We start from the raw sequence: 26,754 nt of genomic DNA on the forward strand, positions 1-26,754 counted from the left end.
CAGTCGCTCAAATGGCTAGACTTCATTGAGTGTTGAAATAGTTTCCAACTGTAGCTAACCCAGTTCATTGGGGTATTGTTATATTTAATTGAAGTTTGTAATACACTTTGAGGTCCTCATATGAAGTGTGAAGTGCAATGACAACACAAAATAGAATTGTTTATAATTCATAATGTGGTAGCAGCCAGGCCAATGGGGGAAAGTTGAAAAGAAATTCAAAATGTATCCTTTGTCCTTTGAAGTCTGACGGCAGCTTGGCACACGCATCAAAGAGGTGACTAGTTTCCTTTAGGGTTTAAGTCTCTGCTGAAAAAGATCAAATCAAAAGCAATCTGAGGTTCCCAATTAGATCTATATTAAAAATCAATAATGAAGACCCTAAAAAGCAATACTGATAACTCTTGAAACAGTCATGAACTGAGAGCAGCTCATTTAAGGGCAGGCTGTGATAATCTTTGCTTTGATTAGTAGCTTAAATCATGAGTCCCACTTCACTCCGTACTTATGGAATAAAGCACTGCTCAGTGGGAAATCAGCTCAGCCTCAGCCTTACAATTCCACACATAGCTCAGAAGGTGCCAGGCCAGCAGGAGCGAGAGTGCCCACCTCTTCTGTAGAGATAGTGTTGTTTGGCATGCAATAGACATGATCCTAAAGGCTGTGAAGATTTTCTATGTTCCTTTTTTTTTCTTCTTATTTCCTGCCCCTCCAGGATGAAATAACTTGTTGGAACAAAAACAATAACTGAGGAACTTTAATGGCCTTCTGCAATGGTGGCATCACTCAGGTGTACCCCATAGCACAAGAAATTCCCCTCAATGGTACTTAGCCAGGATGCAAGTGCAGCATATATTTGATTTACATCTGAGTTGAAGCATTATTCTTCTATACTGCATCTCAATCACTATGTCTAATCACGAGGTTTAGTTGTTTAAACAGCACACTAAGGGCCCAATTCAATTTCAATTTCAATTTTCCTTTTTTCCTTGTTCTCCCAGTTTTGTGCAAGCTTCAGCAGATAAACTGTATTTTTTTAAAATAAAATGGACCCTAGATTTTTTTCTATTCAAAAGCATCCTCTCCCTTTCTTCTTGATATATTTTTTCATATCCTTAGGACACAAAATTTGTGCATTCAAGCATAATCAGGTTTCTGAGAGCAAAAAAAACCAAAAAACAACCCTTAATTAGAAAGAATTAATAGCTGCAAAAGCAGCATTAAAAAATGATTTTTAGATGACCACAGGCAGCTTGTCTGTGGTCATCTAAAAAAGCTAGGCAGAGCTGGCAGATGAGGTTTTCCAGCAGGTATTTTTGGTGGCCTATCCTAAAGCATTCTGCTGGATTTTCCTACTTGCTTGTGGATGCCAAATTACAGCTGTTAGTGCCTGAGAGTCTAAGTGATAGACTTGCCATGAAGACCAGTGATCTGAGAGAGGTAAAAGGATTAGGAATATAGTAGGTTCATTTAATTTTGGCATCGGTACTTATAGATCCTATAAAAAATGCACTTTGGTCCTCTCCACTGCCATGCTAGCCTCTGCCTAGTGATAGGATTCACAGAAAAGTAGAAAAATCATTCCAGGAAGAAAAATTAAACATCCCCCTTGCAGAGTTGGACCCGTGTTCTTTAGCACAACCAAATGTGCAACAAAAAAAAATTAAAATATTTCTAATTTTTCATTTCCTGGAACATGCTTGAGTTTTCTGACTACTTCTATATGGAAATGTTTTGCTACTGAAAAAGAAATAACAGACTGAGCAAATTAAAGATGCAAACAAATTGTCAGGGCTGGTAAATCTAAACATTGGCCCATTGTGAACTCAATTATTGCATTAACTATAGGTTCTTTCTTAGAGAAGCCCAGACAATCAGCTGCATGTGTCCTTTGTGATTTGATCCAACTTTCAGAGAAAGCAACAGAAAACTCCTTGTTACTATTTGCAAATGTAGACTGGGCAGTGTGAGACACGAGGAAGAGAACTTAAGTGTCCCAAAAACTTGGGGCTGTTGGAAAGATCCCAGCCAGCCTGAATGTTGATTGTGATGAATGCTCTTGTAGTACTCATTCAATGGAAACATTTGTGAGGCTTCTGCAAGCCTGCACCAGTGGAACCCTCCAGGCAGCACTGGGAAATCTCACTAAAAAATGAAACTATGCATTGGATCTAGAAGCCAACATAGCATGTGTGCATATATTGTTGCGTTCTGGGCTGAAGTTTTGCTCCTACCTACCCGCTGGTTCTGCTGATGCAGCAAAGGAAGACACAGAGTATCAGGATCCTCCCAAGCCAATCCTTCTGTGGTTCTGCACAGGATCACTGCAGAACCCCTGAGCCCTCTGAGTGACAAACCAGTCATTTCATAACTCAGTGACTTTGCACTGGTTTGTTTTTGGTCTGAGATGGCATTTCAGTGCTCTTTGTGAACACAGTATCTGTTGCTTATTAACACAGAGCTTGGGGAAACTACCATGATTTACAGATTAAGCTAAAATAATAAGAAATGGTCATGGCCCATTAAATGAATACTGTAATTTTAAATACACTAAGAGTATACAATACACTTTTTTAACCTAGAGTTTTGCAGACCAAATGCCAATCAGACTTAGAAGTGACCCAGGTGGTTGCTTATAAGGTCCCAATCAACTTGCTCAACAAGAATTCTGAAAGGGCTTACAAAGGCTTATGTACTCTGAGTTGGACACACAAGAGAATAAATTTTTGCTGTCCTAACAGGATATTTCATTACCTGTTTCTATAGTCACTGTATGCAAGGACTTTCCTTTATTTTTAATCCCATTATACTAATGGCTTAGTATTTATTTGGTAAATCCTTCAACTGGAGCATTTAACTGCTTGGGATCATGCTCTGTAATCCAAGTCACATGGGAAATTTGCCACATTTCCTAAAATTTGGGAAAACACAAGGGCTAATGGTTTAAGAGCTTTTGTTAAAATAAAAAGCAAGCTAGAAATAAAAAGTGCGTGGGGCGTATATTAGGATGGCCTCAACTTTCAGCAAGTTTTGCCTCTACTGCAGTGTAAGGAAAGCCCAGAGCAGGCTCTCACTTGCACTGCTGCTGGTGGTCTCTAAAAACCAGCAGCCAGGACTGGTCAAGTCACACTATGCCCTTGCAGCTCTCCCTCCCCCACATTTCTGCTCCCCAAGCTGTGATGAAAGAGGCAGAGGAGACCCAGCGCCACCACAGCCACACACAAGCTATTCCCCTCTGCCCACAGTGCTGCCCCAGGGTGCAGGAGATCAGAAGAGACACAGGAATCTGGCTCTTGTGGCCCAGAAAGGAAGGCGTCAGTAATAGCATCCCAGTCGAGTTCTGTAGTAGGAACAGTGCCAAATGCCAAATCTGCTCATTCAGCAAGCATGCTACATTTTTAGGCTGTTTCTGACTGTGCCTAATTAGTTCAGATATGGTTAGTAGCAGCAGTTTATAGAGGAATTACATTACCAAACTGTTTTTAGATGTAGAATGAACATACTGCTATGAAGGTATGAAGAAAGCATCATTAGGAATTACCAAGTGTTCACTACCAGTAAAGAGAGTAAGGTAAAGCCATTAAGTTTTGCCTCAAAGTACCTCATTATCTTACATAAGGTTTCCTATATACACAAACTGTATACTGTGAAATTCCATCCCAATATTCTGGAGAGGATAATGCAATACTATTTAAATCCCTATGCAGCTGTTTCAAACGTATATTTTAAAAATTTATTCTATTCGGAGAAAAATAATGAAGGTCTCAATCCATGTCTGAGCACCTTTATATAAGGTAATATTCTGAGTTAAATTTCCTCATAGATTTCTCAGTCCTTTCCACCTAAGTGCACAGACACACATCAAGAGGAATCATAAAAAGCCCAAATAAACCCCTCTTCTTTTGGTAGCAGGCACAATTCCTTCCCTTTCTCGAAAGCCTGAGAGAATAAGCAGCCAGATCATGGAAGCATCCAGACTCCAAGCAATGAAAATAACCCAAGTTGCAGTCACCATAAATTGCTTTCTCCCTCCATTCAGTCTGCAGGGGTACTCAGTACTTTGGGCTGGAAACTGCATTATTTGTGCACCTGCTCATTCCTTTGCTTGTGACAGCTCCACTGACATATACAGCTGGCACCCAATTGCAACAATAAATACCAGGAGAGTGGGAGAAGCTGAGATGGAGATGTATTTTTTGAAGAAATAAGTGGTAGATCAGATCCAGAGCCTGCCAGAGGACTGGAGCTTGCTACCTTTGGGAAAAGCCCCTTACTCATCACTCCAAGGTTAAGGTTTTGGAATTAATTTTGCAGTTCAGGGTACAGCAATGTAACAAGTTGAGCCAGGTTAAAACAACAGGTCACAACATGACCCAAGAGAAAATAACCCCATGGTCCAGCAGTGGAACCATAGAAAGGTTCAAAAACTGCTAACACAGGAAGGAGTGGTTTGGGGTTTTTTTCTTAAATACCTTACCACTCCCAGTGTTGGCTTATGCATTCAGTCACTTTTAAGCAAAACTTCACTCTGAAAAATGAACACTGATGAGAATGAAAAATGATTGAAAAAAGAGTTGAAACAAGGCAAGTGTAACACATGTGAAAACACTGGGCAGAAGTAACACTGACTTCAGAATAAGTTTAAAATAATAAAAAGTTAGGGCTTTGACAGTGATTAAGTAAATATACCATCTGCACTTCCCAAGAATATCAAAATGTTATAGGTTAAAATAATCTTCTGTAAACAGAATCTTGCAGTAATTTGTAAACAAGTATTCAGCAGCCAGTCACAGACTAAGGCATTATTACAATCCAGCATCTTTTCATTCTGCATTATAGTTCTGCCCAGTTGTGTTCATGATGCTGTCAGCAAATGCCAGTCATTTTCATCCATCTTTGTTGGCCCACAAAGTCCTGGACCACAAGCCAATTCAGTCCCAAATGCTGCACTGCTGGACACCAATGAAGAAAACTTTTAAATTCTATTATAAAGTTGTATGAAATGTTAAACATTGCAGATTTCAAAGCCAATTGTATTTATTACATAATAGCCTAAAAATGATAGCTGTGTAGTCTAAGCTTTCTGATGGAAAATTTTCATTATCTTCTATTAGATAAGGGTTCTGTCTCCTCTGCAAGTATTGAGGTACCTTATATCTCCTCAAACAGAAAATACACACTCACATATTCTGAATATCAGTGATTCTTCACCTAGATCCATGAGACATTTGAATTTTGCTTAACTTTACTAATTCCACAATTTTAATAAACTAATAATAATAATCACTATCTGTTTAGGAATAATTCTGAATATTTGCTATTCAATTGCAAGACTAAGAAATAGAGTGGGACCCTGAACCCATTTAATGCTGGACATGTTAGGACACCTCCAAGATGTAAGGATTAAAGTAATGGCAACAGCTTTCAAGTCAAGCTCTCTAACGTGGCATAAGCTAGGCAAAAAACAAAACAAAAAAAAAAGCCAAAAAAACCCCACCAAAACCCCAAAACAAAACAAAACCAACAACAACAACAAAAAACAAAAACAACAACAACAACAACAAAAAACCCCAAACAAAAAAAACCAACCAACCACCCACAAAAGCCAAAACCCAGTCACAAAATCAACACTAAATCTTCATGGATCTAGGATCAAAAAGCAACCTCTGATTCCAGAATCCTACAGACAGGTATGAAGCTGCTGTTTGATCAGATATCAAGTGATTTGGAGCTGTAGAGATCCCTTTATCTCCTAGGTAACTTAATTTACTGAAACAGGGAAATTAGCTTTCTACTAACTTCTTGCACTAACACTGGTATTTATGGCTGTTCTATCTGCAAGAGGTAATCAGTGATTTCTGATGCTCAGTTTGAACAGGGAAAGGGGCAGACTCATCTGAGTTTACCAGGAAACTAAATACAACCAGCATAGGTACACAAGGACACATCAGGTCTCTGGCCACTTGCCTGGTTTAAATTCCTCAGTGTATCTAAACCCAGAAGTAACCCTCAGAAATTAATGCAATGTATTCTTTCATGTGAGGGCACTGAAAATATTTAGAACTGTTGAAATGCTGAAAGACATACCAGGTGAAATACCTGAAAGGTGTCAGGCACATGCACCTGTGTTTTAGCATGAGGTGAACCAGATGAACCCAGTTCCAGTTAGGTTCTCACTTAGGAAGTCTGAGCATTTTTCCCATGGAAATTAAATGTTAAAATTAAAATTAAAATTAAAATTAAAATTGCATAACGGGCACTGTGATATGTATCTGGGGCTTTGCACAGTTTGGGTGATTAGATTATTTTTTCTGTTCTCTGAATGCAGATCACCCAAGGAGGATAGAGAGGAAGATAGTTCACCTTTTCATCACCTCATATCCATACAATAATGAAAGCCTTCTAAACATTTCATTTTTGTAAATTAGCTTCTCTGCACAGGGGTGCTGCCCACTCCCAGTCGAAAGTGGACAAAACCCCTCCATATCCTGGTGTTCTTATGTCCATTCAGGGAGACAGTATTAGCATGGCAAGTGTAAGAGACAATAAAGGAAGGTTTGATTTTCTAATAGTCTGGGAAAATTAAGAGTGAACCTGGATCATCAAATTATTTTATAAAGAAATTTTAGTGAAGTAAATTAATGGTTTTACTTCTTTCTCACTCAAAGCACTGGAATAAGTTTTTAAGTTGTCTCTGTGTTTTGTAGGTTCTTCATGAGTAAAACACTGACATAACAGAAGGAAAGTCACCCAATATTTTAGAATACTATGATAGAACTTCAAAAATATCCTATAATTATTTTGTCTGGGCATTTGTACAGTAGGATTTGGCCAAATGCAAGAAACTCTAGATAAAGACAGTGACTGATTTATAATTTCAAACTAATAAATTAATTGAGTACAGGTTTTTTGTATCTATTCATAAGAAAACTCAAAATAGTTTTAAATTATGACAGTGGTCCTGTATTATGGATTAAATCTACACAGTGAGGGAATCAATTTTGCATAATCCGTTTATCAAAAAAGAAAAATACAACAATTAACATTGTCAAAATAATGCTTTCTAAGACATTTCCAAAAGCAATTCATTTAAGGAAATTATTTTTAAATTTTATGCATTTTATTATTGACACACTCTTAACTTCACTAAAAAAGGTTTACAAAACATACTATTGAATTTTCTCATTTGCCATTTTCCAATTGTATTACTTCTAATACATTTGCCTTCATTATTAAAAAAAAAGGATCCTATTTCTCAGTGCATCTTTTTCCCCTGCTTGCAGTGCCATATGTGTATTCTTAAGTATGTTTATGTGGACCAAGCACTGAAATGCCAGCTGTGTGTGGATACCACACCTTTCTCCATGTTACAAATGGTTGGTTTGGCTGCTTTAAGACATCATCAAAGATATTGGAAAAGCAGGGTTTAATATGAATTTATAGAAATGTGATTTTACAAAACTTGGTGGCAAGGTCCACTTGCTGTACAGATTAAAACATCCATAGGAAGATCAAATTGGAAGCAATTTGGAATTAATTACAAGGAATCTGGGAATGCAACAGAGTGTCAGGGTACAAAGGATATGGATGCAAAGATAATGGATGCTGCTATAAAAGGGTTTAGCAGCATTTAATGACTTCAACATTTGCAAAGCAATTCAGTAGGATTCACAAGAATTGTAACAGTGCCTTAGGTATGGATTTGAGGCAGTGACATTCATACCAGAATCAGTTACCACACACACACACAGGTAAAACCTGTGTGTGCAAAGGCACCTACCCAAAATTCCCCATGGGATCAGTGAAATACTCACATCAAATCCCCTGGGGATTTGGGGATTCCCCAAAGGGAAGGGTTGCACCTCAAGGCCTGTGGGGGTGTGGGCTGGGGGATATTCTTGCTGTCAGTAACAATCCTTTGTACATCACAAGCTTGGGGGTTTGGAGCCCCACCAAGGGTCCCACTCAGAGGGAGGTGCTGGCACAGCCACTGCAATCCAGGAGAGCTCAGAGGGCCTCACTCAGGACTGAATGGTGTTTATAGGGTCTCCAGATGATGATTTTGGTCACCACTAAGTTTCCATCCTGGCAGTAACCCAAGCTGGTAACTAGTGCCCTTCTGCTGTCCAAACTGCAGCATCGACTGTAACATTTCATTCAGGATATAATTCCCAGTGGGGCTGTTTTGCTCAGGACATAATTCAGGTTAAAAAAAAAAAATAATTGCTTATCCTTTGTTTCCCACTTTGGCTGGGCAGCTAATGGTCCAACCTCTGCCATGTAGGAACTCCTGGTACAATCACTGAATGCCTCATAGCTTCATTGGTTTCCTCAAGGCATCATTCACCAGTTTGGTCAAGGCTTATCAGGATCTTCTGAGATCACAGAGCATGTCCAAGGATGGGGAAGGGAGGGGAACAGAGTAGGAATGTACCCACCACAGTCTATTGAAATATATATATTTGAATTGCAAACAAAAAACTCTGGTTAGATTACCAGTTCTAGAAAGAAATCCTCTTTGAATACCTTGTGAGGTACTTAGATATTGTCAAGGAAAAGAAAAGATAATTGTTTGACCATTGAACTCTTGTAATAATTAAAGGCTAACATGATCATCAGAGCCAGCTTCCTGGGATTATATCAACAATTAAACACCCACTCTGAAGAATTGCTAAATAAATATTTTACTGTTTAGTTCCTAAATCAGTTTTCATCAGAACACCAAAGGGCCCTTGTCATCTGTGCTGATTTGGTATCTTTCTTTCTCCCAAGTAAAACACAAAGAGAAGTCAACAGATATTACGGGGAGGAAAAATGGACCAAGTTGTGGGTGTACAAACACACATAAAAATAGGTATTTTTATCACAAGGAAAGTCTTAGCAATGGGGAAGGGTAGAGTAATGTAATCTTCTTTTTCTTATTATTTCTAGTGAATGTATGAACCACTGCAGGAATCTGAAAGATTCTCAGTGCAGAATATTTTAACACATAGGTGTTTATTTTCTGGGAAAATGCTTGTTTGCATTTGGAACTTTTCAGGAAATAGTGCAAAGGTTTTAAGTAAAAAGCTAAGGTTTGGTGTTTTATATTCTTCCTCTTTTAGCTTCTAAGATTTTTTAATTAGTACTCTACTACAAAATAAATACATTTGGAATTGGATGAACTTGGAAAATAAGCATTAAAAAATGCTTGCTAGACTTTTTTTCCCAAAATTTATGCCTAGCTATACATCTCTGAAATTGCTGCTTAGATAGTTGATTACCAGAGGAAACTGAAACTGCCGTTATTTAGGGACATTTTCCCACAATAGATCATTACAAAAAATTCCATTAGTTCCATTAATAAAAAATAGTTTTTGTTATTACTCCATGCGGTTTATATAGTGAATTTATCATTCATATTAATTAAACAATGAATTACTACTTTGATATCCAAGATTAATATAAATATTACATGAATTATTTTTACAATAGTGAATATAACCAAGGAGAAAAAATTAACCACTCAAGATTATTGGGTATTATTGCTTGGGTGTGCCTTTTCTTTGTTTGCTTTTTGTTTTCCCCAAATCTCCTGTACTTCCTGTTTGATAACTGCCTTTAATTTTGTATCAAATAAAGTAAGATTTCCATCCCTGCACTGGTTTCTGGAATGGAATGCAGCTACTTGGAGGGATGCAGTAGTTTTGTCCCTTGCTCTGCATTTTTCAAGCTTCCACCATCTTCAGGACAGGCAATGCAGCAAGGGGATGGATGGCTCTGAGCTTCCACACACTCTGCCAGAGGATTTTTCATTAGTTCGACTGGCAGGAGTATCAAATCCAACAACTCCAAAGGGATTAAAGAACAATCTTTTTGCTGTAAAAACAAATCAAATCACACTGGGTTCTCTTACTGAGTTCTTAAAGGCAGGGATGTCACTTACTAACTGTTTATACAACCTCGAAGAAATAAACCCCAACAAAAACCCAACAAACTGAATTTGAATTACCAGCATTTTGAGATAACCAAGGCAATTTTTTATGTTAAAATTGCAAACTGCTGGATGGATAAGCTCTGTAATAGAAGAGGAGTTGGGGATTTTTTTGGCAGCTGTTCCTGTTTTCCAAGGGTCAGTCATACAGCCAGGAAGAGCTAGGGAAAACCCCTGTGCATCCACCCTGAGATTCATGTGGGCCATCTTCTATATGGACAACTGGCATGGGCTGTGCAAGGCTAAAAATAGAGTGTGCTTCAGGAAAAAAAAAATCAAACTTCCTCCAAATGCAGTCATTTGTTTGCTAAGACATTACTATGTAAAGTGCTTGTATCTTTGTGCAATTACTGTTTTTATCAGAATGATGTACATCGGGTCATGAGCAGTAAGGAATGCTCCAAACATGGGAAAATGAACATCAGATTTTAAAAAATAACCATTTTATAAAAAATAATTTCCTTCTCTTTTTGAATTCTTCTAAGCTAAAGGCTGTCATGCAGTGGAAAGAGCATTATTATGCTGTGAAAAGAGTCATAAAGAGAATTTTGTATTATATCAATACTTAAAATATGCAAATATGATATCTTCACAACACCCCAAAATTATGCTTGGCATGAATTCTTAGCAACAATACAAATATAATCATCTTCAAATAAGCAGGTATAACATGCTGCTCAAATAGCTGTAAAAACAACCTTATCACAGCTCTGGGAGCATCCAGATTTCATCTTTGATGTAGGTAGATTTTAAGTAGGAAAGGGAAGAAAGTTGTCTTAAGCATCAGGGTGTATTGGGATGAGCCTTAATGGGATAAGAAACTACATATTTAATGTGGCAAGGAGACCTGCTAGCATGCATTAACAGAGCTGTTGGCAGTGTAAAAATGGAGTTGTAGTGCTGTGCAGGCAGAGCCATGGGGACTGAGTTCTGTGGCACAGCCTCCTCCTTCCCTCTCAAATGGTCATTGAAACAAGGTGGCCTCCAGTGCCTCAGGTTAGCTGGAGTTTGTCTTGGTCACTACATCTAAATTGGCTGTCATTTTCCTCCTGTCATTTAAAAAAAAAGGACAGGAGGAAAATAGCAAAAGGAATTCTTACACAGATGTTTCATTGTGGGGTAGATATCCTTTTACACCTCCTTTCAGTGTAATTTCACAGGACTTGATCCTGACCTCCTTAAATTAACAACCACTCCTCTGGCTTTGGTAAATTTATGCCAGCATTTGAGATCAGGATCAGATCTCAGCACTCAGTTTTCTTTTATTTTTTTTCCCTACAGGTTAAAAAAAATAAAATAGCAGCTCTTTCTGCTCACTCCAGAGCAAGAGTGGTGGGAGGGTTTTGCCTAAGGAACAATGCATCTTTCTTGATACACTGTACAGAATTCCCATCTTGTGCATTAGAATAGATGTTGAAACAGCTCTAATTAACATTTTTAATTTGCATTTTAATTGCCTGCCGGGGTGTGAAATGACATGCCTAGGTAAAGGAGCATTTTCCTTAGCAGGGGTGTGCACCGGCCCAGTGAGGCTGAAGCATCCTGGCCACTGGTCATTTTGCAGCATTTCCCACAGCTAAGGCAGGGCCTAATCCAAATCACAATAACTTGAGCTGAAAGGATTCACGTGGATGATTGTTTGCTTATTTATTGTTAATGAACGGGACTCCCATAATTATTTTCTGTCTGAAGATACACATCAAACCTTGATTTTAAAATTGCCAGTTGCAAAGATTCTGTGCAATCATTCAAAGGTTGTTTTGGTGGCTAATTACTCTCCTTGTAAAGAAAGTACCATATCCATACATATGAATACATATATTTTTAAGATGGTGTCCTTGTTTCAGATATGAATTTGCCTCTATGTGTCTTCCAGCTGGTGCACCCTGCACTTACATAAAGGTCACAGCAAAATCAACTTAAACCTCTTCTGGTTTCAGCAAAACAGGGTGAACTTCCAAGATTTTCACCTCTTAGAACAAATTTTCTGGCTCTTTCCCCATTTCCTCAGGCTTTCCTGGAGTCAATTTCAGCTCCTCAAATTCATGCTGAAGTCAGGGACATCTGAACTGGCCATTTTCAAATATCATACCAAAGGAAGAGAACGTGCAACCTCCCTCTGCCAGCTTTGCCCAGTCAACTGCTGCATTTGCTCTTCTGGGCACACTTTATGCCAGCCAGGCACATATCCAAGGCCTCTTTTTTTAGAGTTCTTCTGCCCGAGGCAAGTGTCTCCATATCCTTGTGATGAGGGATTCAGGTTGATACATGTCCATGCTGAAATGTAAAACTGATTTGCTGTACCTCATTTTCTAAAACACTCTAGACCAGGGTGTCTTTGAGAGACATCCCATTCAGTATTTCCTGCAGTCCAACACTTGGTTCATTTTAAAAGTTTCAGTGACACCTTTTGGGGTGGGGGAGGCAGGTTTTCTGATCAAGATGTAGCATGTAATATATGTCAGGGCAGGAACAAGTACCTGGATGACCCTGCAAAAAATATAGCCTCTTCAAGATGATTCCTTATTTAATTACATCCTTTGGTGGGTTTTAATTCATTTATTGTGTGCTATGTTGAAATTATATAATTTTTCTTTCTTCCTCAAAATACCAGACAGAGGTGCCAAGTCATGTGCTTTACAGAAGTCTGTTACCAAGTCTATTACCTTAACACTAATTCATTTGTCATCCAAACTTGTAATCTCATAAAAAGGTATCAAATTAGCCTGAGATCCGTCTACCTAAAACCCACCTTGATTAGCATTTAATTTTATTAGTCTCTTCTAATTCTTTATTGCTAAAGCCTTGCACAATCAATCCCATCGCTGCTTTTTTTTTTTTCCAGGGATCAAAGTCTGGGTAATGCCCTCTTGCTTTGGCCATTCTCTATCCGTTTAAAAACATTGGCACAATTTCAGCCTTCTCTGGATGGCTGAGACTTCTGTCATGTCCTAATGTGTCTGAACATTCATTCATTATTAGCAGCTTAAAAAACCTACCTTCTCAGATGCAATTCTGAATCAAGAAATTTGGTAATTGCCATTTAACATGCTCTTTCAGGACTGCTAGACTTAGAAGTAATTTCATGCAATGTCCCACCAGCACCACAGGCCATTTTGTCTGCAATAGCAAAGATATCTTAAAATTCCACCATTTTAATACCTCCCATTTCCATTTGCTTTTGTATTTTTATTATTACTGATTTACACCCTTTGTGTATTTGTTTTACTTGTTCCTTTTAAACACGAATACCTCCCTTCATATATCTTTTTTCTAAGTGCTTTTATTTACCCTACCAACCAGGGTGGGTTTTTTTGAAACTAATCTGAGTCTCTCTTTTTTCTAGGACTGTTCTTTGGCAAACTTGATTAAACAGTTTGTAAATACCATCTCTATTTTCCTGCTTAAATGTTTTTCTTCCTCACTGGTGTGTTAACATTTGGCTTTGTGAAATTTCCCTTTTGAAAGACAAAGAGTTTATCTCCTTATTTCATGTTCACACAGTGGATGCTACCAAAGTTGTGCTGCTGATACCTCAAGCTGCTTCAGCACCCTCATTCTGTGAACAAGTTCTCCTTGTCCGCCAAAATGAGACATGATGTAGATGTCCCTGCTGGAAGTAGCCTTTCTGTCAGAAAATTGCCATCTGGGGACTTCAGAAATTCTGGCGGACTGAAATTTCCACTTCTTACCGTTCAGAACAAGCTGCCTCACATGATAAGTGCAGGGTATGCTGCAAACAATATTGATACGTGGTTAAGTAGTATATCCTCTATAAGGATAAAAGATCAATTTAATTTCCTTTTATGACAGGGTAACCCACCTGGTTGATCGAGGGAAGCTGGTTGATGTAATATTTTTGGACCTCAGTAAAGCTTTCAGTACTGCCTCTCCCAGGAGGATCTTTCTGGACAAACTTTCCTGCCCACAGCTGGATAAACACATCCTGTGATGGGTGAGCAGTTGCCTCAGGGATCAGGCACACAGGGTGACAGTGCCTGGGGTGACACTGGGCTGGCAGCAGTCACTGGTGGGGTCCTACATGGCTCCATCCTCAGCCCTGTGCTCTTAAACATCCTCATTAATGATTTGAAGGAATATTAAGTAATTTTGCCAATGACACCGAAATGGGAAGAGTTGTTGACTCTTTCAAGGGCAGAGAGGCCCTGCAGAGAGCCCTGGACAAATGACCGGGCTGGGCAGCTCCCACCCTGTGAGGTTCCACAGGGAATTCTGTCCCTGGGATGGGGCACCCCTGGTTGTACGGACAGACTGGGAATGAGAGGCTGCACTGCAGAGCAGCTGCAGGAAGGGACCTGGGGGTTCCAGGCTGTGGCCAGCTGGACATGGGCCAGTAGTGCCCTGGCAGCCAGGAGGGACAGCCCTGTCCTGGGGCACCAGGCCAAGCATAGCCTGGGAGGGGATTGTCCCACTCTGCTCTGGGCTGGGGCAGCCTCACCTCCAGTCTTGGGGGCAGTTTTGGGTGCCATAACATAAAAATCATACAAAACACATTAAATTATTGGAGAGTGTCCAAAGGAGGCCAGAAGGATGGGGCAGAGTCTGGAGTGGCTGACGGCACTTGGTCTGTTCGGCTGGAGAAGAGACTGAGGGGAGACTCCTTGCAGTCTGCAGCTTCTTCACAAGGGGATCAGGAGCTGATCTCCTCTGACTGGTGACCAGTAACAGGACCTGAGGGAATGACACGAAGCTGTGTCAGGGGAGGGTTAGGCTGGATATTAGGAAAAGGTTCTTCCCCAGAGGGTGGCTGGGGACTAGAACAGGCTCCTCAGGGCAGTGGTCACAGCACCAAATTTGCCAGAGTTGAAGAAACATTTGGACAATACTCTCATACATTTGTTGGGATTCTCGGGGTTGTCTTTGTCTTGTGCAGGTCCAGGAGTTGAACTTTGATGATCCTAGGTTGCAAGTCCCTTCCAACCCAGGATATTCTATGATTCAATTCAATGTAATGGTGTGAAATGTCTATCACCTGGAGGGACACCACAAGCTTTGCTTCATAGGTGTAATGGATGAATAAATATTCCAGTTGACTAACTTCATAGTTGCCAACATCAACATTTTCTAGTGTGAGCCAGTTTCATTTCCCTTTTGCCCAGTTGATCTTTTCTAAAGAGATTATAAACAACTTAATCAAAATTCCTGTCATGTGTCATCCTATTAGGTTTCATTAATATCAGCTAATTCTAATGCATGGTTCTAAACAGGCAATTTCTATTCCTTGCATTTATTACCTGGGCTTTTAATCTTGATACATAATCAATTTAGGAATTTCTGCACAGCATAGTCTGTCTCTATTATATGTTGCCGACACCAAAAGTTAGAACAGTTTGAGGGTTTGGTGGTCCCTTCTTCTCAGACATTTCTGTTAGTTGAAACCTCCTCTTGCATCTCCAGACAGCCCTGTCTTCTGCAGAAGTAGAGCTCTTCCAAACCATGCAGTTTTTCTGTTGCTCTAAAAAGCAAAAATTATTTAACTTATACCTCCCAGTTAAGCAGCCTTTTTACTGTCAGGTCCCTTCATCTTCTGATTTCCTTCATTTTCCTGCAAGCAGACATCCTCTCCCTCAGTCCCATTCAGAGTGTAAATTTTATACAGTTAGATCATGAATCAGTGCAGCAATGCCTTCTGTTTTCAGGAGTTATTGTCCCTTGTGCTGTGGTTCCACTGTCAGCTTATCATTTTGGTGCCAGCCTGTCCTTTGTAGGATGCAGCTGCTAATGCACCCCTACAGTAGGATATTTTCCCTCCTCTTCCCCAAGCAAGAGGAGCTGATCTTCCTCCCTAGTTTTGTCATTCCCTGCTTCTTCCAGGTACCCAGTGAGGGAATGCTCTCTGCCTTTCACTGTTCCAGTACACAAAATTTCTCAGATGTGGGGAAATAGTAAGAAGGTTGTGCACCCTATCAATCCTTAACTGAACAACTTCTAAAGCAAAATCCTTCCCCAATGAATGGATCTTTTTGCTCGCCATAGCTCCAGTTCCTGCTTTTGAAGTCTCATATCCCAGCCAAACCTTTCCCACAGAAAGGAGGCTGATCTCAAGAAGCCCAGGAAAGTAAAGGTCCAGCACAGTGAGTGTCAGTCTTGGCTTCTTCAGCTCAGCCAGAAAAGAGCATGGAGCAAAGATGAACATGGTTTCTCTTGAAAACATCTTGAAAAGTTTCATAAACTTTATGGTAAGGTCATATAAAGATGCCTTTGACTCATTTAGATGCTCATTTTTCTGAGCTCATTCTTCTGCTGAATTGAGAGGGACCAAGACCAGCACCTGCTTCTTCAGAGTGGGTTTTCTTGTTGCTCTCCTGAAACAACCAAAGCAAATCAAACTATTGCACTGAAGATGTCAGAGCAGTAGAAATAGAACTGGCAGACCCCAGGGTTTTGCTGTGGCTCTCCATGTACATTAAGATTTGGTGTGGCTGGAGCAACGAGAGGGATGTGGTGGCTGCCTGGAATTGGCCACCACTCTGGACATCAGCCTGAAGGATGCCACTGTGTAGCCACATGGGTTGGGGAGCAGGGCAAGTGGCTTCCCCTGGGGAATGCAGGGCTTGAGCTTTCCATTCCACAGGCAGAGCATTTTACACCATGAGCTGGATCCAACACCAACACGGATGCCCAGAGGGGTGATGAGCTTTGCACCTTTGCAGATCCTCAAAGCTCAGCTGCAGCAGCCCTGAGCAGCTGCCACTGCTTAAAGCAAGAGGTTGGACTTGGTATTTCCAAAGGTGCTCTGACCTGAGCAACTTGGAAAAAAGACTTGGGTCATTTTGCTCCTCACAGCTGCTCTTCAGATTCAATGGACCCCAGGCTTCTGACAGGGCCACTCCACTGGTATCAGCACCCTTTTCTAGTGGGAACAGCTTTGCAGTTCTCCGAAGTCATGTACACAGGAAAGGAAAGGCCTCTGAAATCATCAAGGAGTCAGGAGAAAGTAACTGCCTCTTACAACTACATAGACCTTTTAAAGAATAAAAGTCTTTATTTTATCTTTATTTAAAAAAAGAAAAAAAAAAAACAAACACATACCACCTTCCTATTTCAACTCTACCTGTGGGCTGTGAGTTCCTGATGCTTTTTAGACCAACATCACAACTGCAGAACATAACCACTGTTAATAATGCCAAGCAGAGACTACTGAGACAGGGCTGTTCTTTAAAGTAGGCCCTCCTTTTTCACTCAGAAACAGAAACAAAGCCAATAGGAAGCACGAAACATCACTTCTGAGAGCCCCATTCAAGTAATTTGCTTTCATACATTTTGTTGCTTTCAATCTCCCAGCTTTGAGTTCCTTTTGTTGTTTCTAATAGATAACACCAGCTTCAAAGTTTGGAGGAACTGTTCTTTTTCTGCCAGTGTTGTCCTTTTTTCCTTTATTCTTTTAGCAAATATTGATTTTTAAAGTTTTGGGGTTTTGTGGTTTTGGTTTTGGTTGTTTGGGCTTTTTTTTGTTTTTGGGGTTTTTTTGTTTGTTTGGTTTTTTTTTGTTTTTTTTTTTTTTTTTTTTTTTTTTTTTTTTTTTTTTTTTGTTTTTTGTTTTTTGTTTTTTTGGGTTTTTTTGCAAGTTAAAAGGGGCTGCTTTAACAAAGCATGTCCAGGATCCAGAAGAGACAGGTGTCTTGCACTGTGGTATCCTGAGTTCATGGAGAGATGGAAGGAACCTGTCCTGACCAGCAAATGCAGCTGCACCCTTTCCCCCTCCATCCACATAGCCTTGTAGATGGCAGAGGAAGTCCTACTATTCTGATTAAAATCTGGGCACTAAAAGCTCTTGTACTTTTATTTTAAGGGATGGCATAAGCTTGGTAGCAGTTGGATTAAAAGCAGTTAAGAAATCCCTTACTTTTAACTCAGAAGAGGGCACAAAATTTTGGAGTTTGTTGCAGTGTTTGTGAGTGCCTGGTGGCTCCAGCTGTGTGCAACCAGTTCAGTGTTGACTCCAGTGCAAACACTGATGCAGAGCTGCAGGCAGCTGATGAAGTGTCTTCATCATAGTTTGCTGAGTGCCTTGTCTATATTTTCATGATTTATTACTTCCCTGACTTTTTTAGGTGTTAGAAAGAACAATGAATCAATCCAAGCGTTTTCAGAGTGGGGACTGCTAATTGCATGAGCTCTGTTCCCACTCGAGAGCTGCAGTTTTGACAAGTCTCTTGACCCCATGTTAATACACGATTAATTATTGTTAAACCCTTTGTTTCTGCGGAAACAAACAGGATAGGTAACACTTCAGAGTTTTTCTTTCTTTCTGAATAAGCAATAAAGATAATTATGTTTACACTGCTGGAACAGGTGGGGAAAGAAGGTGCTTTTGAAGGCACGAGGGTGAACCATCGCTGCTCAGAGATGGGCATCCAGAGAGCACAGGCTGAGGTTATGGGGAAGCAGGTTGGAAGCAGTTCTTTCTCATGACTCCTTGGTGGCTCCACAGCAGCTTTCCCTTTCCCATGTATGTCACTACAGAGGATCTGTGTCACTGCAAGCAAGGGCAGAGGTGCTGCATCCCCTGGTGTGTGAATGAGGGGTGGGAAGCACCATGGCCAGGCTACAAGGTTATTGGGGAGCCAGATGTTTGTATCATTTCACAACTGATGGAACAAACTCCGATGCTGTGGATTTTGCTGGGCCATTTTCCCTGGAGGCTTAACCTGCGCTGCCATGCTTCACCTTGCTGTCCTGCTCTGCCCTTGCTCTGTCTGGTGTTGGTATTCATTCCCCCCAGGACAGGGCTCTTCCTTGCCAGTGGAGGGAACCTACCCCATATGCAGCTACTGGCTCACCTGGAGAGGCTTGGGTTGAATGGCAGGAGTTGTCCCCAGGCTCATCTCAAGCACAAGGACCTGTCTCCTTTTCCTACACCACGCCTGGACTGTTGCAGGTCTTTGGAGCTAATGCTGCTGGGGAAGGTGTTGAGTTTCATCTGTGGACTCAAAAACACAGCCAGGATGGGTGACCCTCACTCTTGGGAAGCTCCAAAGAGATATCCAGAGTGGGGATGTCCATGGTGAGATGCTTCTCATGGAGCCCCAATGTGAGTGCTGTGAAATGGCAGGGACCACCAGGAGTGACCATGGGAAGCACAGGAGCTGGTGACAAAGGCAACATAATGAGCAGCAGACACAGTGAAACAGCATTTTAAAATAGCACATAACAGTCACAACCAGAATGGCTGTGCCATGCAACAGCCTTAGAAAATACTAGAAAGAAATAGAAATACAGGTTTAATTACCGGTATTAAACTGCTTTATCCTGTATAATTTTCTTATTTCTAGAAAATTTGGCCCAGGTCATCATGGTGGGAGGTAAAGTTGCCAGGAGACCCTGAAATTTGCCACTGTGGGTTACTACAGAGCACAGAGGACAGTATCTCTGTCTGCACAAAGGCTTCCTCTGCATGCCAGAGGAGCAGGGCCATGCAGGACCTGACCTTGCTGCTTCCTGTTCCTTGTGTTTCAGCACAGCAGCAGCACCACCAGGCTGAAAGAGAAACCCTGCAGGGACAAGCCTCTCTCTGAAGTTCACAGCACACAATACCGTGGCCACCTGGCTCTGTGCCCTGCAGAGGTACAGATGGAGTCCCCTAGTCCCCTCCATCAGCTTCAGCCCCACCCCCCACAGGCAGCATCTCCACCAGCACACACACATCCATTCCCCTGTGGAAAGGGGGCACTCATTGAGAGAGGGCATCACAGCACCCTTTGAGACCCCTTCTCACCCTTCCAGTGGCCTCTGTGGAGAGATTTGTACCACCAATCTTGATATCTTCTAGTATTCCCAATTTGCACTTGTCAGTGTGCTGGCCTAGCCCTAGCCCCCACAGACAGGCTCTAACTGCAGTGGCGAAGCGGCACTTGGGGCTGCACTAGTAGGAGGGTGCTTTAACATCACCTTTGATTCTCCCCAGCCTTTCCTAGGTGTTGGGCGGCTCATGTGGTTGGGAAAAGCTTTTCCCTTACTCTGATTTTGAAGCCTCATTCTACCATAAGCCACTGCAACATGTATATAGCAACCAGCATTTTCCCATCTGGCCCTGATCAAGTGGTTCACCCCGTTCAGAACACAGAGAATGACAGGATAAATGTAATGAGAGTTCTGGAAACAGCCAACCTGTCTTCGTTGTTGTTTCCTATGGCTGTCCCCTGTCCCTGAGGCCATGCAAAGGCAAGACCAGAGCTCTGAGGAAGAGAATGGGCTCTTCCACGGCAGGAAGCATCTGTCCACTAACCAGGCCCACATGGCCCTGGGTGAGGGCACAGAGCACAAGACCCAGTGACATGTGGTGAGGTTAATTGCTCTGCTCAGTTTTAGTCCATCATGCTCTGGAGAGGGAATACACTTCACTGGGCTGGGGGAAACAATGCCAACCAATTTGTGCAGAAGAAAAACCTGTTCCTTTAATCTATTTGAAAGCTTTTGTACATCAAAGTCTTGGCCAGAAGAGCTATCACAGATACAACTGGTGTAGATAATTGTGAAGGTTTTGATAAGACCTTTGTGGAAGAGCTGTTCATGGGGGGTAAAGAAGGGTCATGGTTTGGGCAGCAGCTAAGAAACAAAAACCTCAAAAGTAGGATGAAGGCTGCACAAATGTCACACAGGTCCTTATCCCAGCCAGGGATGATGAGGATTGCCAAGGGCATCACCAAAGCCAGGGGAACAGGCCAGAGTGGGGGAAGAAGATCCCCACCACAGACACAGCCTGGGCAAGGCTCCCAGAGAGGAAGGGGTAACACTTGCGCTAAGTCCAGATCAGTTCTCACCTCTTGAAGAGAAAACCAAGCTAGGGCCATGGGCAGTTCACCACAGTGAACTGCCCATTGGGGGTTACAAATACATGCTATCATCCCAAAAACTCCTTAAAAAATGAAGATGAAGATATTGGATAAAACTCAGGAGAGAAAGTAGAAGAGAACTGTGTCTAAATGGTCAGATAGGAAGGAAGAGGAGGTCCTCTTCTGGCACTACTGCCTCTCACCAACTCCCAACTTACACATAAAAAAGACAGGAGGGGAGCATTTCCAAGACGGGAAAGTAAGGAAGTTAGGAATAGAGTCTAGCTAGAATTGAAATAATTTTAATTTCTAGATGAAGTGAGTAAAAAGCAACATAATGGCCAATATACAAAATAACAAATGGCACAAAAGAGGTGCGTATAAGTACTCCTATTTTCACTTTGTACATAAAAAGAGAACAAAGGGACAGTCAATAAACCCAAGCAGCAGCACACATTCAAGGATAAGAGAAATACTGTTGTTCTAATGCACTCTGCATAATCATCCAGAGTGGTCCCTGTTCCAAAATATCACTAAAATTGCAGATGCAGAGAGACTTGCAAGAAAGGGACAAGAATGTACCTGAAAGGAAAGACCATTTGCAGTTATATTTGCTCTGTGTGAGTTACTTGAGCAGAAAGCAATAATATAGCTTTTAAGAGAGAAATTTTCACACAAACAGCAATAAATGGGATGGGGGCAAAGGTCCCCATGGGCAGATTATTACAAAAATTGCCTTCTAAGGGATGATCATTCCTCCTTCCTCTAAAGTATTTGTATTGACTGTAGGCAGCAGTCAGTGACTGGAAAGACAAACCACTTCTTACCTCCTTTGGCTCCCTCCTGCACCAGACCAGACCAGAGCACCTTCCCACCTGCTGTGTCAGGAAATTACTTGAGAGGTCATCCCAAATTTAAATAAGAGCTGACAACTGCACAGCTGGATTTGTGGAAATCTTCCTTTTCATGGCCTCCCTTATCTGAGGTAGATCAGGAACTCAGGTCTTTCTGTGCCCACAAATAAAAATATTCACCTGGCCTTAAACTCCCTCTCTGTGAAAATGTGTCCTGACACCCAAATCAGATGAGGAACTCATCCCCCAACTGCTGCCCATTCCCAAAGGATGGCATCCTAGTTCTTGACCTCTCCAGAGCTGTGCTGCAGCACTCTCACGGTAGCTTTTCCCTGCCTCTCAGGCACACCTGGCACACTGTCCCACCAAAATACATCCATTACAGGCAGTGGTTGCTGTTTTCCCATCTCTCTGCAACCCAAACCTCAAGCTTGTTACCCTCTGCAAGAGATGTGGTGGCTGGAAGCTGGGGGGCAGAGCAGGGCACCCTCTGCTGACCCCCCTCCATAAAAACTTTAATGTCCCACAGCCTGGCTCCTACACCTGGAGAATATGGCAGGCATTCCAACATGGAGCTGATCACATGAGCTGCACATTAAGAGACCTTATTTTTTGTTGTGTGTTGTTTTGTTTTTTTTAAGACTTTATTCATCTAACATGCTTGACCAAAAATTACAACACTCAAGTTATGCCAAAATGATTAAATAATCTTTAAGCTTTCATACCTCAAGTACTTTAAATGATATTTTGAAGTAACAGTTGCTTTAATATCCTTTCCACATAAAAATACACAGTATTTGGAAGATACCTTAGGAAAAATTATTTTTAAGAGAATATTTTATGGTTGACATAGAAATTTTGCTGAGGCTAATAAAAGGACCTCTTCCCTTCACTTTAACATTTAAGTGCCATGAGCGAATGTAAACATTTCAGACTTTAACATACAGCCAATTTCCTGCCACATTTTTTGTAGACCACTTGAGTTGTGACTAGATAACCCACTTTTATTCTAACTACATGCTATTGTTCATCTTCCCAATGATGACAGGAGTTCATATTCAACTATGATTTTCAGTTCTTACTGATTTATAAGCTGATCCTGAAATTTCTACACCAGTAGTTCTGACAAAAGTGGCCCCATCTGAATTAATGGCAGACTGCTCATGCACTTGTGAACCACTCCCCCAAAAACCAGTTTCAGATGTCACCTATTGTTTTGGATTTCATTTTCAGTTAAAAAAAAACCAGCACATTACTTTAGACACACAGTCACCCAACAGATTACCAGAAATTACAGACCTGTGACTTGTCATGTTTTCTGGGGGTCTAGTGGTTTCTTGTGGGTCCACAGCATGAATCAGTTACTGGGCCTGAATATCTCGGCTCCAGGCAGCACCTGGAAGAGTTGCTGCACGTGGGAAGCCAGTGAAAAGCAGAGTTTGTGCTCACCTTGCCCAGAGTTGAGGCTCACATGGCCTGATTTGGCAACACAGGTATTGTAAATTATTTGTATAATGTACATGCAGCTGCTACGTAAAACTCACATTTACATCCATGTAACACACACAATTCTCCAATGCATGTGTGCAGGTGTGGGCTATGCACAGATCTGCAACCAGCTCTGAACTGGCAGTGCTGTGGTGTGCCCAATGTCTGTGAACAAGATAATGCCTAGATGCTGTCAGCCCCAAGTTCTGCCCACATTCAGAATACAGCAGTTAAATTATCTCCATCAAGTCAAAAGGATATGTTTGTTAGTTCAAGGCAGAAATACATTTTCTTGCAGGACATGTCTGAAGCCCTGGGTTTTTTTTAGTGGCTTTGTAATCAATTCTTAAGCTTCTACCTAGGACAGGACTGAAATCCCAGCAGCTTCAATACCTCTGCTAGCACTGCAGGAGAGCTGCACGGTCAGTACTGTGGCTGTGGACCATCCCAGCCAGCTCCTGACACATCCCCTGCTTTGCCTGCTCCCAAAAGCAACACAACAGGTGAGTTTCTACTGGGTTTGTGCTGAGCCTCTCTCAGCAGTGTCCATGAGTGGGCAAACAGCAGTACCAGGTCCCCTGAGGTGACCTCTGCTCTGCACACTTTGGTGTGTACCCACAGCCACCCAAAAGGGAGTGCTTGAACTACACCTTGGGTTGATACCTTCCCCTTGACATCCATGTTTCCCAAGGACAAAATTATCACAATGACATTTAACCACTCCTGCCCAGGGCCAAATTCAAACCAGTAATCTCATAATTGGCTGCATGTCCCATTAGCAGTTTTTAAACCAATGGTCCCAGTAGGTTTTATTTAAAATACCATTACTAATCATTGGGTGGGCTCTTTGCAGGTTCTTTCTCTTTCTTTTTTCCTTAAATACAATAACATCTCATTTTACCATATGAAAACACAGTTATATTTTTTCTTCTTTTTTTTTTTTTAAGGGAAATGTCATCCATTTTTTTTTTTTTAAACAGGCGAGGCCAGGTTACAAATTCCTGAGTTTATACTGCATTTTACACAGTCTCCCTTCTTAAATGTTGAACTGTTTACAGCATGCTGGCAATGTGCACCATTTCCCTTGACATCTGTAATGCCAGATGTAGTAAAACTTCATTTCAGTACAGTGAATTAGGGCCTGTATTGCATTGGTTTTGAATAGATGCAAAGACTTAGACCTGGAGGACTTGGAGAAATAGCTTTCCTCATGTGACTGGTCATTTGTGCACCATCTTTTATATTTGCCATGTTGATTATGGGAAAACATCTTTACCATCATTTTTATTTACCAAAAGCTCACTGAAAAACATCTGAAATGAGGAAATCCTAGTCTAAACACTTACGTTTAAACTGCAAACTTTCTTAAAGAAACACTTCTTTGAAAGACATTGTTCTTTTAATAAGTCCAGTATACGGTATGTACAAAGGCCCCTACTAGAGATAAATATATATATATATATATATATATATATATATGTATATGTGTGTGTGTGTGTGTGTGTATATATATATATATATATATGTATGTATATGGAATGCAGTCATTTTTCTGTGTTCACAAACATTTTAATGGTGAAATGTTAGTCTTTAATCTGGTTCTGGCACCAAAATGTCTTTCTTCCTTGTCCACTTTTGTTACTCTAAATTTATCTGTGAACAGCTAGCAGGGTAAAAAAGAAGAATTTTGCTTTTTTTGTTGAATGGTTCCCTACTGGGATTCTCAGCCAGCAATATAAAGTTGCTTATGTGTTGGGTAGAACCTTGAATCCTCATTATAATCATGTGTTCCTTGGAGTAGGTAAGTCAATAACTATAGGCGGATTAAGTGGCTGGTAATTCACAGTGCACACAGATGCATTCACGTAAGTGGTGGTTCCATCAGCCATCACACCATAACCTAAAAAGGAAGAAAAATTCTGGTTACTTTCATTATTCCTTATTATCTTCTTTCATTTTTAATTCCCTTTATCACACAATGATAAGGGCCACATTTTTTATTACTCAGAAGGAATTTAAAAATTATCTTTGTGCAAAACATAAATGTTCACTGAATCAATACCATCTTTGTCCTATAGAATAATTTTTTTATTGTGTAAGAAAAGCAAAATGGGTCCTCAGTAGCTGATGGCTATTATCTCTGGCAGCCAGCACACTAAACCACCTTAGAAAGACAGATACTTCTCTCTGCAGAGATTTTTCTCTTAAAACCTTTTTAGTTTTGGAAAGGATGCTTCTGATCATTTAGGCTTGCAGTCATCAGTGCAGCAAACTTTGGGCAATTTTAATCTTCCCACCTTTTTTTCCTGCCCTGTGTTGAACATCCTTTAAGAAACCAATGAAGAAAAAGCATTGCTTGACTGAAGCAAGTACGTGTGCATGTGCATCAGGGCAGGATTTGCCTAGCAGGAACCTCTTCTTGCTATGTCTTTGAACTTGTTGACCAAACTTGATGGAAAGACACTAAAATGCCTGCCCAGGCTGAGAAAAAATGGCTTTATTACTGAATGCATTGGCTAACAGACAAGGTGAATTCACACCCTAAAAAATCAGAACATTTCCATAGGCGAAGACACACATCCATGCGTCTCACCAGTGGTGAAAAAGCTTCAGCTACATCTCATATCTGGCTAGACACCCAAGGCAAACAATTCCGAAGTTAAATCTGCAGAAAACCAAATTTTCAGCTGTAATTCCTGTAGAAGTACGGTGAAATGCTGTTTCAGAAAGTGAAGAAGAAGCCCTTTGACAGCCTTGATGTTATGAAAAAGAAGACACACTCTCCGTTGTCAAAAATCTTTTAATGAATCACTTAAAAAAACCATAAGTTTGACTATATGAAAGCCTAATGTTGGAAACTTTCACTGAAATATTATGATCAATATGAAGAACTGCATTCATCATCAGAAATACATTATTTTGGGGAAATTACCTGGTAGAAAGCATTTGTACTAAGATTCAATCTCATCTTTCATAAAGTTAATAGTGAAATGTATTCATTACTATATACACACTAAGTTCTAGCTATTCAAACCCTAGGCACTGAGAACCCTATGCTTTCTCTGAATGCAATTTTGTGACTTTCACAGCACTGAAAATTGCATCATTTGCAAACAAAGAAACAGTAGCCAAATTCCTTTCTTTTTGGTTCCTTAAAACACCTTGAATAATGCGGGGCCTCCTGCACCTTCCATGGAAAGACTACACTATAATTAGGGCCCAGGGAGGGAAGAAAACTTTGTCAGGTTCCTGTCACAGGAATTTCTTTAAATCCCTTTCTATTTGCCACAGAACGACTGTTCCGAGGAAAACACAAAATGCACGGAGGACAATCAGCACCGCGGCTAGGACTTTCTGTCTCCTTGGCTACACATTTGAAGAGACCAGACACTTCCTTTTGCAGCAAGATTCCTAATGCTGCAGCTTTCACTCCTGTCCCACTGCCAGCAGAGTTTCCTGGGCATGGCCTCAGTGGAGTACTGGCTATACTGGAAAAAACAGATTTTTAGCCAGAGCTCCTGCCATGTTGCTTGTCCCTTCCATGGGTGCATCAGTGGCAAGCCCATGTGCAGAGAGATTTTTTGGCAGACATGGTAGTGCAGAGAGGGAATAGGGAATAAACATCTCTTATAAGTACCTCTTCCTC

The 26,754-nt window shown here is 40.9% G+C and overlaps 1 protein-coding gene and 1 long non-coding RNA gene across 7 annotated transcripts in view; one reads left to right on the top strand and one right to left on the bottom strand.

The window, feature by feature from the left end:
• LOC135300780 (uncharacterized) overlaps positions 1–19,542 on the top strand; it is a 30,089-nt gene extending 10,547 nt beyond the window's left edge. The window contains exons 2-4 of the long non-coding RNA XR_010362559.1: positions 13,475–13,698; positions 13,784–13,925; positions 19,451–19,542. This is a non-coding gene — a long non-coding RNA (uncharacterized LOC135300780). The remainder of the gene's footprint in view (positions 1–13,474; positions 13,699–13,783; positions 13,926–19,450) is intronic.
• A 1,510-nt stretch (positions 19,543–21,052) lies between these two features.
• The window catches only part of MPPED1 (metallophosphoesterase domain containing 1), a 62,552-nt gene continuing 56,850 nt past the window's right edge, over positions 21,053–26,754 (bottom strand). For all 6 annotated transcript variants that reach the window (XM_064420585.1, XM_064420582.1, XM_064420584.1 and 3 more), the window contains one exon: positions 21,053–25,008. In XM_064420585.1, coding sequence (XP_064276655.1) covers positions 24,890–25,008 — 119 coding nt within the window. In that variant the 3' untranslated portion in view covers positions 21,053–24,889. The remainder of the gene's footprint in view (positions 25,009–26,754) is intronic.

This window comes from Passer domesticus, chromosome 5 (genome assembly GCF_036417665.1).
Source record: "Passer domesticus isolate bPasDom1 chromosome 5, bPasDom1.hap1, whole genome shotgun sequence".
Classification (NCBI taxonomy): domain Eukaryota; kingdom Metazoa; phylum Chordata; class Aves; order Passeriformes; family Passeridae; genus Passer; species Passer domesticus.